This window comes from Abramis brama (assembly GCF_963993115.1).
Source record: "Abramis brama genome assembly, chromosome: 14".
Classification (NCBI taxonomy): Eukaryota; Metazoa; Chordata; class Actinopteri; order Cypriniformes; family Leuciscidae; genus Abramis; species Abramis brama.
The window spans coordinates 6,157,190-6,174,835 of record NC_139976.1 but is presented as its reverse complement, the minus strand read 5'-3'; the positions used below and the strand labels follow the sequence as shown (position 1 = coordinate 6,174,835).

Here is a 17,646-nt window from a genome sequence, read left to right as displayed (position 1 = left end):
ATAAAAGATGTCTTTTCAATATAATGAAAGGGAAGAAGACTAGTTCTGGTCCGTGGACACGTATGATAGCTTTTTGTGAGAAACAGACAGAAATTTAAGCAATTATTCTTTTAAAATCTCAACATCTTGTTGCTCTTGGTGCTTTTGTAAGAGCTCATGAGAGATGTAGCATTGTGTGAATAGATCATGAATAAATTAATATTTTGAGCTGAATCGTTTCAGTGAATCAGTAGATTAATTTCACAAAACCGTTCTAAATATTTAGTAATTTGGTAATGTAGATTAAAGTCGTTTCACTCATATATACTGTCACAAATCACAATAGGGAAGAAAAGACTATTACAACTTTCGTTTCATGCTTACTTCATGACAATTATCTATGAATAACAAAATTAAATTGCTTCAGTGTAGTTACTTTCTGTTGTTTGTTTGATGTGCATCAAACTATCTAAAATGAAAAGCGTGACTTTAGTTCAACTACAGTAGATTGAGTGACTGTTTTGTGAAACTACAGTTTTAAAGTATCTTAATCTTTGTGTATAATGATCATGTTTTTTAGCAGCATGGAAATTAAGTCCAGTGATCTGGATTACATCATAAGTAAAACTCGAAGAAAAGAACTTGGGGAATCTCTCTTATTCACACACATATTGTTTGCCTTAGCTAGATGGCCCTCAGGCAAACGGCGGGATTAAGGGTGTGTGTGTGTGTGTGTGTGTGTGTGAATACAGAATCAACCTTATTTATAAAGAATATATTTATTTATTCATAACAGACACTGAATTTGAGCAAGGAACATGGCCTAACTTCCGAATTACTTATAATTAGTCTTCCCTTGATCCTTTGGCTGGTGCAAAATCATCACGATGACATTTTCTTTTCCTTTTTTTTTTTTTTTTTTTTTTACAGGCAATTAAACCAGCGCTCAGATCTCTAAACGACCCAGTTACTTTAATAGATCAATTGATTTCTGAAGGCATCTTTTTGCACGTTTTCATACAGAAAGACCTTTCTAGTACAGCCCTTCATCAGAGGAGTCGAAAGCTGCTGTCAGGCTGATGATATTTGGGAATTTTAATTAGTCGGAGTGTCACTCAGATTGAAGTGTTGTTATGCGACAGAACATGGCTGTTTTCCCAGTGAAAGCTGTTTTTTTTTTTTTATTGCTTCAAAATTATAATTTTGTCTGTTTTTTTTTAGTTTTTTTTTTTGTTGTTTAAGGGGAACGATAAATCAGTGGAGTTTCTGAGGTTAGGGAATGCCTCAGTGTTGCTTAGATATTTTCTAATTCTATTTAATTCTTTATATTAGTTCTTTGATAACGTATTACCCAGACTATGCTGTGGTTTTGACGTTTTTTGAGATGAGAGAGACCAAACATGGACTATAACAAGCACTCCAACCATTCACACTTTATAGGGCTCGATTGAAGGGTTCTTGTAAAAATGGCAATGACTCTACTGCAGAAATAGTGTTAACCAGTAGCCAAATAGTTATCAGTGTTATTTAAGTATTATTTATATACAATTATATATCATTTTAGTCATTTTGTTGTGTACTTTTGTAATTTGTATTGTAATTCTAAAACTAACTTTTTGCCACTCTTGCCATGAAACATATGTTAATCCTTATTAAAGTTACAAAAGTTATTCAGTCTAGAGTAGTGGGTGATTTTATCTTTTTCTTTTTAATGTTAATCAAACAACAAAACACAGAGCAAAAACACCTTATAACAATATACTTGAAAAAGAGGCAATGATATTCACATCTGACTTATTATGCCCACTTTTTGTTGTTGTCATTGTTGTTGAATACTCTGTTTACTCTGAAATATTTTGTCCAAATGCCGTTTCAAGTTGACTTTAAATTACTGCTCTTCAATGCACATTACTTTACGGTTGCTAAGGTGTTATGTTGGGTTACTAAGGTGTTCTGTTGGGTTGCTAGATTGTTCTATTTGGTTCTAGTCCTACAGTGTATGTCGATGGGATTTTCCCTGCCTGTGTTATTGCATGCCAGGGAAAATGTTTAGTGAAGTCTGTTGACTTAGAAAAATAAATCTCCAGCAAGGTGTTTGAGGTTTTATTCATATACAAATGAGTCAGGAAGGTGAATTATGAATTATGCTCCGGAGTTTAATATTTTAGACTTGATTTTTTTTCAGATCCATAACCTTGTGTATCAGCCATACAAACAGTTGTGCTTTCCATAACAGGCACAACGTAAACTGTCCTGAATAAATTATTTGCTGCAAGTGCACAAACTGTGTTGCATACAGACTGCTTCTGACAAGGATAAAAGATTCAAGAAGATGGACTTAAAACAAGCGTGTAAATATTGAGCCGAGAAACAGCATGCACACCGAGCGCCTGGCAAACAGTTGTGTAGTAAGCAGTTTCATCAACTCACCTGTTCAGAAGCAGCCCAGTGTAACAGTAGAAATAACAGAATTCTTATCAAATAAAATCAAAATGGCCCTTTTTTCTGCTGAAGTGGGCAAAGATGTGGACTCGGTGACCTCCTGCTCACCACAGGGTGGCTATTTGCCCCACTTTAGCTTAAAAACGAACGAAAAGACCAGTTTTGTGCGATATACTGTAACCGCCTAGTTGGGAGCTGGAATGTTAGTTTTTATTGTTTGCGCTGAGTAATGAAATTATAAGAATGTTGGATTGCTTGTTCTTTATATTCATCCTGTAAAAGCATAAGTATTTTCAAAAGCATCCGCTTAATCTGCAGCAAATAACTCAAACTTGATATTTGTCTTTGCTTGTGTAGATTGTGAGGAAGAGCTGAATGACATCGCAAGATGCTCGACGTCTTAAATGAGCCTTTTGACGGAGCTGAGTGAAGCAGCAAATCGAATAAGAATTAATTGGCTATGGAGTGCTAGCTACCAATCACTGAGCATCTCATTAGCATACGCACATTATTTGGCCAATGGAAATTAATTCCTTTAAAGGAAATGGAAACATTGTGTGTGATAAGACCCATTTTCCCTCATATCAGTTGTAGGGCGGTTGTTTTCAGGACTGAAATGTTGACAGATGTGAAGGTGGTGGTTTCGCTCTGTTTTTGTGTCCTGAACATGCAGCTTATTCTCTCACATGTCAGTTTGAGCAGTGTTGCGGTGCAATTAGAGACAGCGTGCTGTCAGCCACCAGCAGGACCACACGTCAACATAAACCAAGACACAAACGTTTCCCTCTCTACAAAACTTCTTTCCATTTATTTGTTATAAGCATCATTTGGGAAACGATTTATTGATTGTAAGTCTTCATAGTTAGAAGTTTATTTGTTGTTTTGGTAATTCATGTGTGTGCATTGTGAAATTAAACTTGTCCAGGGCCAATATTCAATGCCTGCATTTGATTTTCTTGGATTTTTGCATTTATTTATTAAGGCATATCATTTCTAACCATATAAAACCATTTGCCATCAACTTTTGGTTTAAATACTTGATTGAATGAATTCAATAGAATTGGAATCAGATGCATCATAACCTTTGAAATCAAATCAAATAATAAATGATGTAAGATGTGGAACTAGATGTGGAACTCTGAGAACTGTATCAGATGTTCAGATCAAAGGAGCTTTATTTACTCCTTTATCATTATTGAATTATGTCTATTTTTTGTTTCTCTTTTCTCATATTTTTTTCATTTTCTCTCTCAAGGGTTATTCCCTGTTCAAAGTTTTTAAATAAATTAACGGAGATAAACATATATATATATTTATATATTTAAATAATTATATATAGTAAATAATTATATATTTTATTAAATACTATATTATTTTAATATTAATATTACATATAATATTATTATTGCACTTGTAATGGTTTTTGTTACCTCCAGACCAAGAAAATTGAGTTGTGAAGACTGACAAAAATATTAATGCAGAGCCTCTTTGGACATTCTTGTATTTCTGACCCTTGTGAGCAGGATGTCATGTGTCATGTATTGTCTGCCAAGAACAAGATGTTTACTTCAGATTAATTTGGGAGTAGATTTCAGCCTTCAGATTCCTCTCTCTCTCTCCATTTTTTTTTAAACAGATATCATGTAGGCTACCTGTATTAAAGACAGCACATTGTTTAGAAAAGTGTGTTCTCTGTAGTGTGTCTCTTGTGATTGTTTTTGGGACACAGTTGGGTGCCAGGAGCGAGAGCTTTTGGTGTATCTGCAGGTATTTAATGTTGCGCTGGCAGGGAATGTTAAGACAGATAGCAGCTTCTGACGTTCCCATATGTGTGCAGGCGTAAATGCACATATCCGTGTTAAACTCCATATGTGCGTGCACATAAACTCCATATGTGCGTGCACATAAACTCCATATGTGCGTGCACATAAAGCAGTAGAAGTAGTTGTCAAGTAATGTGATCATGTCTTATCGATGATTATGAGTGGGGAAAAGCAGTACGATAACACTATAATACATTTATTTACTAATATTAAAGTCGCCATGAAACGGAAGTTGCAATCGTCTTTGCTTTCCTATTGTGACATGCCTTCTCGAACAAGAAAAATGAAGGGCGGGACTTGATTTTTCTCCATTCGAAATGAATTGGATCACTGGATCATTGTGGTTTGCAATTGCTGTGATCTTATATGTGACAAGATGTCCCATGCAAGCTTTGTTCATTTTTGATTTGCCACAAAAACAGTTTCAAACGAGCCACAGCAGAATGAACCGTTGAGCATCTCCGAGCAACACTGTGGCGTTACTGAATGAATCAGTGCTGTTGAACGAATCTGTTGGATGAATGATTCAATGGTTCACTTGAAAGTCACTTGTTTCATTCCTGAATGATATATTGACTGCGTCCAGAAACTTCACTCACTCCCTTATCAGGCAATGATAAGGTACACCTCTCGAAACTGATTTCAGACAGACTTCTGATGCAACGAAATGGTTTAATGATCTACAGCAAAACTAAGCAAATATTTAATTACTTCCATAGTAATTTCTCACTAGAAATGACATCAGAAGTGGAAAGCCTTCCATCTCTCTCTCTCTCTCTCTCTCTCTCTCTCTCTCTCTCTCTCTCTCTCTCTCTCTCTCTCTCTCTCTCTCTCTCTCTCTCTCTCTCTCTCTCTCTCTCTCTCTCTCTCTCTCTCTCTCTCTCTCTCTCTCTCTCTCTCTCTCTCTCTCTCTCTCTCTCTCTCTCTCTCTCTCTCTCTCTCTCTCTCTCTCTCTCTCACTCACTCACTCTTTGACTCATATGCTGCTCAATTGTATTTGATTTCCCCTTATCCTTGTCCGTCCAGCATCCCTCACTCAAAATGCTTAGAAACGCAAAGATTGCTGGAGGATGTGAAGTTCAGAAAGAGCGAGATAGAGGCTCATTAGGTTGATTCTCTGGTTAAGAGCTTTACTCGCTGTGCTGTAGACGGCCAGTATTAGACAGACCTCACGTATTCTGGGCTCAGGGAATGTGGGTTCTCCCATTAAAAGCCCATCTGTGGGAATGGGGCTCCTAAATGCTCTGAAATGGCACACACTGAGGCAGAGAGCCTCGACGAAAGTGGCCTGTGCTCAAACCAGACTAATTTAATATAATGATCTCTTATCTGCCCTCTTTCTCCCTCTCTGTTTTTCCTCTTATTCTCTCTGTGTCTGTGTATTTATTCTCGCCTGTTATCACTCTTCCTCATTACTTCTGCTTTTCACCCTTGGATTTTCCTCGTTTTCTTCTTTTCATTCATTTTCATTTCTTAATTTCAATTCAATTGCTCATTGTTCTGTTAACAATTATTAGCCTTTTGTGTTTCTTCAACTGCGGGCACTGTTGGCCCTCTATACTTTTAGTCAAGCTCACTCGCATGTTTTTATATATATATTTTTTTTAAACTAATGTCCAATAGAGAGTATGTATATGAAATCCCTCATTTTGTCTGAACCCTTATTTTTCTTAAACAACAAATGTAATTTCTATATCTAGTTTAGTAGTAAGTGACGTTGGTAGAAAGGGCATTTAAAACTAATGCCTAAACTAATTTCTATCAACTAATAATATTAACTACGGGACTTATTTAATAGCATTTTATGTATCCAAATACAAAAATATGAAATAAAATTATTTTTCTATAATTTGACACAATTGCTGTACAGCTTATTGAGAAATGACGCACAATAATATATTCAGACTTTAAAAAATGCTTCTCTTTGGCTACCAATTATACTTTTGAAAACTTTGAAAAGTGACAGTGGTTTTGGTCATGGTGGTAATTACAGCAAATATAATGTGTGTGTGTGTGTGTGTGTGTGTATATGTATATATATATATATATATATATATATATATATATATATATATATAATATATATATAGTGTACATTTATATTTACAAACTTTTATGTTAGATGCGAGTAATTGCGTTTAATCGATTTGACAGCTCTAGTAAAAATTATATTATAATTATATATTATTAATTTTCACACAAATACTGGCAATGGTACACAAAAAATTGGAATAGATTTTTTTTTTTATTATTATTGTTATTGTTGCTATTGTATGATCGATTAAATTGTTTTCATATTCCATGTTTTAGGATTAAGAGTCTGGGTCTGGGACAAGCATAAAACAATAAACTATACATACAGTAAAATGCATTTGGAAAGTACAAAAATATATATATATATTGAAGGCCTAGTTTTCTAAGACTATTTTTAATGTGGCAGCCATATAACATAGGAAACAAATTAAAGTCTGTCACTTTTTACTCCCCCTATTTCAAGTTTAAAATCATGTGGATGTTTTTCCCATAAAGCAACAGATGTCAAGTTTCATATAAACCAAATATTTCATCCGAAGCCATCCGTTAGCTCAGTGAGTCATTAATTGTGACCTCATCCCTGTCTCTGCCCGCAGACAACACTGCCAACATCATCGCCAGACGGAGGCGCTTCCACAGACTGACCCAGGAACTCTATGAGCTCCCGGTGGTGGTGTGGGATGACGGGGAGCCCGTCCTGAGCAGCACCAGTACCCTCACGCTCCGGGTGTGTTCCTGCCAGAGAGGCACCAGACTGAAGATCTGCCAGGGCGAAGCATTTCTCTCGTCCGCAGGGCTCAGCACGGGCGCTCTCATAGCCATCCTGCTCTGTGTGCTCATTTTACTGGGTGAGTTCAACCTGGAAATGATGCCTGAGAACATATCAACAGTTATTTTATCAAACATGTATTTCATAATGTGATCCCTACCCCCCACACTCACTTTTAATTACTTTACTTCCATGAAAGGTTAGATTTTTGCGAATATTTTTGAAGGCAAGATCAAAAGAATAAATAGTGCAGATTTATCTTGCAGACATTTTTGATGATATTTACCAGGGGTGCCACAACTGTATATGAGAATATAAGTGCTGTGATTCATAGGTAATGTGTTACAGCATTCGTAAAGCTAACTTCTGCAATATAACATATTTCTGAATATAACAGAATATTAAGAAAATAATAATCTATGGCAGGGTGTTCTAGTCTTATGGATGTTAGGGAATTATATTATTGCTTGATGTAATTAATTGACTTGTAAATAATAAATATTCTATTTAAATAATAAATAATACATGTTTAAAATAGTAAATAATGTTGAATAAATATAACATATAGTTATATTATATTTAAAAGATTATTATATTATAAAAACATATAAAATAAATAAAACATTATATATTTTTTTATTTAATATGCATTTATATTTAAACATTTGACCAATTGTCTACCATTATATTATATCATTAAACATGATTTTTTTTTTTTTTTTTTGATATTTACTTTTTATATTTTTAGATTATATTTATATCTAAACATTATTTATGTACCATCTTTAATATTCAATTATATTAAATGGAAAAGATGGTAAAAAATAAGATTTTAATAAATAATTTATCAAGTAAATATTAAAAATAGTAAATAAAAATATAATATAATATTAATTAATGTTATAGAATTGAAGAATTAGGAATAATGAAGAAAATTAGAATTATTTTTCTTTTCTTTTTTTTAATGTGTATGTTAGGTAAATGGAGGTTGGTTTTCTTCAACTGTTCCCCAATTATCCCCTTTCCAGTTTTAGTATTCACAGCAGGATTCTGGTATTCATTGTCCTAATTCCACATGATCCAGCCCTGTTTAACCCTTGACTTTTCATCTTTCACCTTTTAAACCTGCGGATCAAAAGTAAAGGGCGTACTTAAAGGATTTCATGGGTCCCGTAACAGCAGGTGAAGGGTCGTGACCACATCAAAACATTGATAAATGCGGTAGTGTTCACATACCGCACCATACTGTGTGTGTGTGCGTGCGTGTGTGTGTGCGTGTGTGTGTGTACCTGTTTTTCTATCCCGGTGGGGACTTCAACCTGAATGCACACAGACTCATGGGGACTCGTGTCACAGTGGGGACCTAAATAGAGGTCCCCATGGGTAAACAAGCTTATAAATCATACAGAATGAGTTTTTTTGGAAATGTAAAAATGCAGAAAGTTTCCTGTGATGGGTAGGTTTAGGGGTAGGGTTAGTGTAAGGAGATAGAATATACCGTTTGTACAGTATAAAAACCATTAAGTCTATGGAGAGTCCCCACAAAGATAGTAAACCAGACTGTGTGCGTGTGTGTGTGCATGTGTGCATGTGTGTGTGTGTGTGTGTGTGTGTGTGTGTGTGTGTGTTCATGTTTTTCTATCCCGGTGGGGACTTGCCTGAATGCACACAGACTCATGGGGACTCGTGTCACAGTGGGGACCTAAATAGAGGTCCCCATGGGTAAACAAGCTTATAAATCATACAGAATGAGTTTTTTTGGAAATGTAAAAATGCAGAAAGTTTTCTGTGATGGGTAGGTTTAGGGGTAGGGTTAGTGTAAGGAGATTTGTACAGTTTGTACAGTATAAAAAACATTAAGTCTATGGAGAGTCCCCACAAAGATAGTAAACCAGACAAGTGTGTGTACGTAAGTGTGTGTACGTGTGTGCGTGTGTTTGTGTGTGCGCTGATCATCTACATTGGTGAGGGAAATGGGTTAATAAACAAAGTAAATGGTATAAAAATCATTAAGTCTATGGAGAGTCCCCACAAAGATAGCGAACCAGAAGTGTGTGTATACAGTGTGTGTATACAGTGTGTGTGTATATATATATATATATATATATATATATATATATATATATATATATATATATATATATATGTGTGTATATATATATATATATATATATATATATATATATATATATACTTCTCAGTAGCCCAAACTAAAACAAAAAAAAAATAGGCTTCTCTCTCATGCAGACATCCATGAGCACTTTACCACCTCTTCCTCTCATCCCTTTCCTCCCTCTCTCCGGCCCTGGATGCATAGATGGGTTAGGTCTCACCTCTCGGCTGTGATGCCGTCTCCTGTTCAAAAGCCAGAGAGATTTCCACCGCTCACCCTAGCAGCTGCCGGGGCTAAATATAGTTCTGAACGGCGTGCTACATGTTGCGCTAGCTTTGTTCTGCACATCCCTGCTCAAACACGGCTCTGTTTGCTCCTGGTAAAATCTACTTGTTGATAAAATCTCCCTCCTTCCACTCCACAAATCTGCTTCCTATTTGCTGGCTTTAGCTCAGCTGATTACATCGAGGAGAGTGAGAGCTACTTGTTTGTTAGCAAACACGGAACAGAATGCGTCACTTTTTGCGTTTTGTGTAACAGCACAATGGTGTGTTGCTACCATGAAATATTCATACAACAGCTCGCGATGTTTCGTTATCTTTCTGCCTACCACAAGAATTACCCAATTTAACATTGTTTGCATTCTTGGTTGAATCATGTTTAGTCGAATCATTATGTTTATTAGATAAGATGGTAGATAAGTACCAGAGCTAAGAGATAAGATTATATATATAATATAAATATATTTATTTAAAAAAAATATATGCACTTGTATATATCCTACATGAATTCTACATGACTAAATTTAAAATTATTTAATTATTAAAACAGTAGTTGCTTTTTAAAAAGATATATATAAAAAAATATATATATATATGTATATGTATGTGTATATATATATATATATATATATATATATATATATATATATATTGTATAATTATTTTAATAATTCTTTTCATGACTTTTTATTAATTTCATTTGAAGAGTTTCCTATGGATTTTACCTTCTATCCGATTAAATAGTCCTCTGTAGACTTAGAAACTTTAAATAAATATCACACAGAACTTGTTTTTAATATTATTCAGATATATTTCACATGTGTACAGACAGTGTTAGAAGTCCTTTCATAAACCTTTAGTTGTGTCAGCTAATAGTGCATCAGTGAACTGAAAGCTAATCTAGACTAATGTGTGATATTGACTTGCTATTCATTTATCGTGGCTCTTTCCGTTCCAATGAGATATGAAAGAATGATCATTCATCCGCTCTGATCTCTGGCCCCTGATGTGTTGCTTGTTCGTGCATTGACGATGCTTCACACCTGCTTTTCCCTTATCCCGGTAATGTGCCGCACGTCTCCTGCTGCGTGACACATTTGCTGTAATGGTGGAGCGTTCCCTGGAGAAATTATTCAGTGTTAATAACATTGATGAATCATTTTTATTTATTTTATTTATTTATTGTTTCAGTTTTCCGGTACTTGACATGAATACAGTATGCACCTTCAACCTCCTAGCAAAATTTCCCACAGCTCCGGATGATATTTAATAAACACAATGCAATTATCTCCCATTCCTGTTGATTTTGTTATAATATCAGGCTTTTCTCAACTTTTCTCATCAAGGCAATGCTATGCATTCATTTGAATCATATTTCTCTTTATTTTTCAGAACTCATGTTTATGAATATTAAGCAGTTTTATTTGATATAATTAGCAGTATTCTTCTTGCTCCTCACAGCCATCGTGATTCTGTTCATTACGTTGAGGCGAAGCAAAAAAGAGCCGTTGATCATCTCGGAGGAGGACATCCGTGAGAACGTCGTGACGTATGACGACGAAGGAGGCGGGGAGGAGGACACCGAGGCTTTTGACATCATCGCTCTCCGCAACCCAGCTGCCGCAGAGGAACTCAAGTTCCGACGGGACGTCCGGCCCGAGTGCATCCGGCCGTGGTCATCACGGAGACCGGCCCGTGGCCGTGTCAGCCCCTCGTCCCTGGACACGGATGAGCAAACGGACGTCGGTGAGTTTATCAAACAGAGGGTGGACGAGGCGGATCAGGACACTAGCGTCCCGCCATACGATTCTTTACAGACCTACGCCTACGAGGGTCAGGGGTCGCCAGCAGGCTCTGTCAGCTCGCTCGGGTCAGCCGGAGCACATTCCGAACTGGACTACAACTCTCTGGAGGACTGGGGTCCAAAATTTGAAAAAATAGCAGAACTTTACGGAGAGGAAGTTGAAACGGCGTCTGAATCCACTGAAAAGGCGGAGTCGGAGAAGCAGACATAAGTATTTGTCAATGTCGGAGAAAACTGTGAAAGAACAACAGTAAAAAAAAAAAATAAAAAAAATGTTTTTCGACATCCGCCGTCATGGTTTCATCAATACAACGAGACGCTCTCGGACTGTCGCGCTCTACAGCTGTAAAGTCAGACTGGCTGCCTTTTTTCTCTCATTTCTTTTGGATGTTCGGAGCTCTGAATCCCAACAAGACAAGAATGGTTTTAAAAAGAAAATCAAGCAAAAAAGAATAAAAAAAAAACTAATGGAAATAAGGAAACTATTTTAACTGGTGTATATTTTTTATTGCTCAATAAAGTCCTGAATTCCTGACACATAAATATACATGAAGTTATCCTTCACTGTTATCTATCTATCTATCTATCTATCTATCTATCTATCTATCTATCTATCTGTCTGTCTGTCTGTCTGTCTGTCTATCTATCTTTCTGTGTTTATGTCTGTCTATCTATCTTTCTGTGTGTATATGTCTGTCTATCTGTGTATTGGTTGTATATTATTTATGATTCTTGTTGGTGCCTTAGGAAAATTCAAACAGACATTTTAGATATACAACACAAATATTATTTTTTTTAGAAACAATGAACACTGAATATTTAATAATTTAATATGAACACAGTACATCAAAGTTTTGGAAACATTCAAAATAAAATGTCTCTTTTGCTCACCAAGGCTGCGTTTAGTTCATCAAAAAATACAGTAAGAACAGTAATATTGTGAAATATTATCTATTTTAATACATTTAAAAATAATTTATTCCTGTGATCCAAAACAGAATTTTCAGCATCATTCAAAATCATTCTAATATGATGATTTGCTGCTCAAGAGAGAGAAAACTAATATTTCTATTGATCAAAAGTGACAGTGAAGACATTTATAATGTTACTAAATATTTCTATGTTATAAATGTTTTAATAAACTTCATAAATACATTTTAAAAAATGCAACAAAAAAAAAACACACTGAAAATGAACACTGTTAATTGAACTTTCTATAGAACCCTGAAAAAATGTATTACATTTCCACAAAAATCAAAACTGATTTAAACATTGATAATAATAATAAATGTTACTTGATCAGCAAATCAGCATATTAGAATGATTTCTGAAGGATCATGTGACACTGAAGACTGGAGTAATGATGATGAAAATTCAGCTTTGCATCACAGGAATAGATTACATTTAAAAATGTATTCAAATAGAAAACAGTTATTTTAACTTGTAATAATATTTCGCATTATCACTGTTTTTACTGTATTTTTGATTAAGTAAATGCATCCTTGGTGAGCAGAAGAGACTTCTTTCAAAAACATAAAAAAAATTGTTTTCAAACTTTTAACAGGTTTGTTTTTGGTAATTGCTGTTTTTTAGATACTTTCCAACTTGTCAATGCCGTTTTATGTGATATTTAAATTTTGATCAAATAGTCTACTAAGTTCCTAATATTTTTTTAAGCAAGTTTCTGAGTGAATCACCTACACACACTATATCTCCCACTGGTATATATTAGACTGACACATTGAATGTTACATCAGGCTTCTCTCCACTACATCATTCAATTTTAATTCTGAAAATCATCTTCAAAACCCAGATATGCCTAAAAGCATTTCAATTATTGTGCATAAACATTTCCATAATTGCTCACTTCATAGTATACAGGCTCTTTCTCAGAACCTAAGACTGATTGTTTAGCTAAGGTAACATATCACTAATAAGCATAAAAATGCATATCAAACAAGTTAAAAGTCCATTTTAAATTCGATCTAGCTATTTATAACAACAATTTGCATGTACTGAATGATACACAAGTATATTATAATAATTTGCATAGACAGTATATAAACTGGACACATCGACCCCATTGGATTCAACGGAGACAAGTGAAGTCAATTAGAATCTCTCACTTCCTGGGGGTCGAGCGGACTGCGCAGACTCAAACTGAGCTTGACGACGTAGATGTGACGTGAGCAACCCATCTGTCTTCTAGTAGCTGTGCCCAGAGAAATCTGAATCATTCCCTTCCGAAACTTACAGAGACGGAGAGTGTTAGTAAGAGCTGTCCATGAGCTAGGAGCAGGAGCAACTTTTGCTAAGAATTCTGATTAATTATTTTGTCATTTTGCCTCCATGTCCCCCCGATTGCCCGCGAGCTTCTCCTCCTGTCCATACGGTAATTTGTCTACTGTGCGACGAGTCGCGTGGTTATGACGAAATCGTTAGCCTATTTTTACAAAAACTGCTTCTACGGGGCCATAACGTAAGATACAAGGTAATGGAGCCTTTTATACATTTTCGTGTTTCTTTAGAAATAAATAATGGACAAATTGAGTCTTTAAACGCCTCAGATGTAAAGTTATTCGCTGTCAAAGTGACGCCAAAATGAATGGGAGTCAATGGAATGCTAACAGCAGGTGGGGGTCGGCTAATCAATGGCGGCGCCCGGGGAAGCTTCAATATTATATGAAACCCTGCCCCCCTCATAATTTGTCTTGTCTAATCAGCCATCTTGGATTTCCTACCCCAAAAGAATACATGCAGTTTCTCACGAAGCAGCATAATGAAGCCCCCTACCTTTTATAACAGTGTTTTTTCTTGAGCGTGTCCCGTTGATGAGTACGTAGGCAACTCACTGTTTTGGGACCAGCGAAGTGGATTTCATTATATAAAGTATGTTCTGCTTCATGACTGTGATTACAGGACCCTGTTTATTTTTTATGAGTGTGGGACTCCCACTGGACACTTAAGAAGATACACACTCTGTTTTCCACTTTCTCAGTCTCTGTCCATATTCCCCAGGTTCCTAGTTTATAGTGACTACATGAATGAAGTGAGAAGGTTATGAATATTTCAGCATTTCTGCATGTGTCAGAGAGAATGTATGTGTTTCTTGTGCTTTTGAATGATGCTGGTGGCTAGCTTGGGCTATCTTTTCCAGGATATCCACTGTAAAGATTGTAAGAATACAAGTAAGTGTGTGTGTGTGTGTGTGTGTGTGTGTGTGTGTGTGTGTGTGTGAGAGAGAGATAGTTTTACAGGTTTGGAATAACACAAGGGCGAGTAAATTATGACAGAATTATTATTTTGGGGTGGACTTGGACTACCTCTTAAATTTTTTTATTAATTTATGAGTGAAAGTGTTTATCTTTTGTCCTGCGGCTGCTCGGAAGTTTTTGCTCGGGGACTAAAAAAAGCACAACATTACTGTATCTAATCTCTGCGATCTTCAGGGTTAGGCCCCATGTTTTCATCAACATCACATCTGATATTATCCAAGGCGATGCACCTGGGATAAAACCGCTTGGTATGTCAAATCCACCCTTGGCAATCATGAACTGTGATGTCCCTGCAGCCAGCATCCATGGCTTCAAGGAGGGACATCTAGTCATGTGGCTGATGGTCATAAACCTTCCACCTCCATGCAGAAAAGAACTCCTCTATGGGGTTGAGGAAAGGTGAATAGGGTGGATGGAAGAGACTTACCAGTCTTGGGTGGACTTCAAACCATGTTGTTATTGCTTGCGAATGATGGAAAGCCACATTGTCCCAGGTAATTACAAAGGTCCTTATGTTTTCACCCTCCTGATCCTGCTCTGGAACCAGGCGCTGGTGGAGATCATTGAGAAAGGCAAGGAGGCGCTCGGTATTATAGGGTCCAACCTGACATCTGTGAAGGAGTAATCCTGCATTTGCAATTGCTGCACACATGGTAATGTTTGCCCCTCTCTGTCCTGGCACATCAACTGTGGCCCTTTTTCCAATTACATTTCGTCCACGTCGACGCCTTTTGGCCAGATTGAATCTTGCCTCATCTATCTATATGAATTCATGAGGGGCCTGGTTGGCCTCCAATTCCATAACCAAAGTTTATGTAAATCATGTCATTACTGTATACCATACTGTACTGTAACCTATTACTGTGTAGGTTACCTACTTACAAAGTGCAAAGCTTATAGAACTGGACATTGAATTGAATATACACTATACCTGGACATATTGTCGTCGTAGCTCCTTGACTCTCTCACTGTTCCTCTCAAAGGGAACAGTGTAGAGCTGCTTCATCCGCACTCTGTGTATGGAGAATGTCCGCGTAATGGTTGTGAGGCTGATGCTATCGATATTGTCAAATAGCTCATGGTCCTCCACAATTCTAGTTTGAATTTCATGCAGTTTTATTGCATTATTTGCAACAACCATTTCTACAATGGCAAGCTCTTGATCATTATTGAGGAGCTTTCCTCTTCCCCCAGAGGGTGGAAGACGTTGCATTCTTTAGAGGGACAAAAAATTCAACATATGCATTACTGTATGACCTTATTGACATGTCAAGTGAGAATAGAAACTATCCATGTAAAATGCAATACTTACCTGTTGGTTTGTTGAAAGATGTGTATAATGGAGGCAACCGTTGATCGCCTCAAATTGGGCTGCACTCTTTCTCCAGCCTCTCTTAGTGAAAGACCGTGGTTGATTACATGGTCAATGATAGTGGCACGAATTTCATCACTGTCTACTGTTCTTGCAGCCCTTGGAATGCCACCACCACGCATTCTTACACCTCTACCTTGCCATCTCCTTGGGCCTGCTCTTCTCCCTGGCCCTGCTCCTCTCACTGCACCTGCACCTCTTACTGCTCCTCTCACTGCACCTGCACCTCTCACTGCATCTCTCACTGCACCTGCTCCTCTCACTGCACCTGCTCCTCTCACTGCTCCTGCTCCTCTCACTGCTCCTGCTCCTCTCACTGCTCCTACTCCTCTCACTGCTCCTGCTCCTCTCACTGCTCCTGCTCCTCTCACTGCTCCTGCTCCTCTCACTGCTCCTGCTCCTCTCACTGCTCCTGCTCCTCTCACTGCACCTGCTCCTCTCACTGCACCTGCACCTCTCACTGCATCTCTCACTGCTCCTGCTCCTCTCACTGCACCTGCTCCTCTCACTGCTCCTGCTCCTCTCACTGCTCCTGCTCCTCTCACTGCTCCTACTCCTCTCACTGCACCTGCTCCTCTCACTGCACCTGCTCCTCTCACTGCTCCTGCACCTCTCACTGCATCTCTCACTGGGCCTGCTCTTCTCCCTGGGCCCCTTGCTCTTGTGGCGCTTTTCCACTATACAGTACCAGCTCGCCTCGACTCGACTCGGCTTTGTTTGGTTTTCCACTGTGTAAAAGTTGTACCTGCTTCCAGGTACTTTTTTTCGTACCACCTCCGGCGAGGTTCTAAGCGAGCTGAGGCGATACTAAAATGTGACGTGAAAACACGACAGATTGCTGATTGGTCAGAGAGAATCGTCACCATTCACTGCGTCATCATTGCACGCGCCAGACGGAGTATCCTGAATAAAAAACAGTAAAAACAAAAACATCCAAAAACAGCATACACTCGATTTCCTCCATTGTCCTGTGTGTTTGGGTAGCGGGTGCCTCACGTAGAAGATTAAGTCACGGCATTTTCCTGCGGCGTCGCTATGACTATTCGTTCGCTATTGTGGAGGTACTATCTGCAATGGAAAACGGAGTGAAAAGCGAGCTGAGTCGAGTCGAGTCGAGTCGAGCTGAGCTGGTCCTGGTAATGGAAAAGCGCCATTACTCTTCCTCATCCAGACATTACAGTGTTTGTCTTTTTCTGTTTCTGTTTCCAAAAACATCACTCCTCAAAGTCCTCCTTTTACTGTGTAAGTGTCAATGTAATAGAAAAAAATAACCCCTGCCACTGAGTCTAAGCCAGACTGGAATCAGCTGTGGTTGGCCCAGTTTACCCAACATAAATCAGCTGTGTGTCAATTATTCAATTGTTTGTTTATTATCAGCTGATATATATTGTTTTTGAACTGATATCATTGCAGAAGCAGAGGTTTTTATACTGTATCTAAGGTTTGGATTTTTTTTTTGCTATTGTGGGATGTTGTGTGTACTGTCAACTTCCCATTTCAATACCTACGTTGTTTTTGATTTTGAAGTCTTGCATGCTCACCAAGACTTCATTTATTTGATTAAAAAATACACTAAAAACTGTACAATTTTGAAATATGATTGTGATTTAAAGTAATCGATTTATATTTAATATATCTAATCTATATAAAATGTAGTTTATTCATGATAAAACTGAATTTTCCGCATTATTACATTCTTCAGTGTCACATGATTATGAAGGACTAAAAATGACAGAACGAAAAATAAATAAATA

General features: G+C 37.2%; 1 protein-coding gene across 1 annotated transcript in view; it reads left to right on the top strand.

Annotated features, from left to right (window-relative positions):
• LOC311095750 (cadherin-18) overlaps positions 1-11,785 on the top strand; it is a 102,212-nt gene extending 90,427 nt beyond the window's left edge. The window contains exons 11-12 of the mRNA XM_084134481.1: positions 6,875-7,126; positions 10,903-11,785. Of these exons, the coding sequence (XP_083990607.1) occupies positions 6,875-7,126; positions 10,903-11,456 (806 nt within the window). The 3' untranslated portion in view covers positions 11,457-11,785. The remainder of the gene's footprint in view (positions 1-6,874; positions 7,127-10,902) is intronic.
• Positions 11,786-17,646: the final 5,861 nt, after the last annotated feature.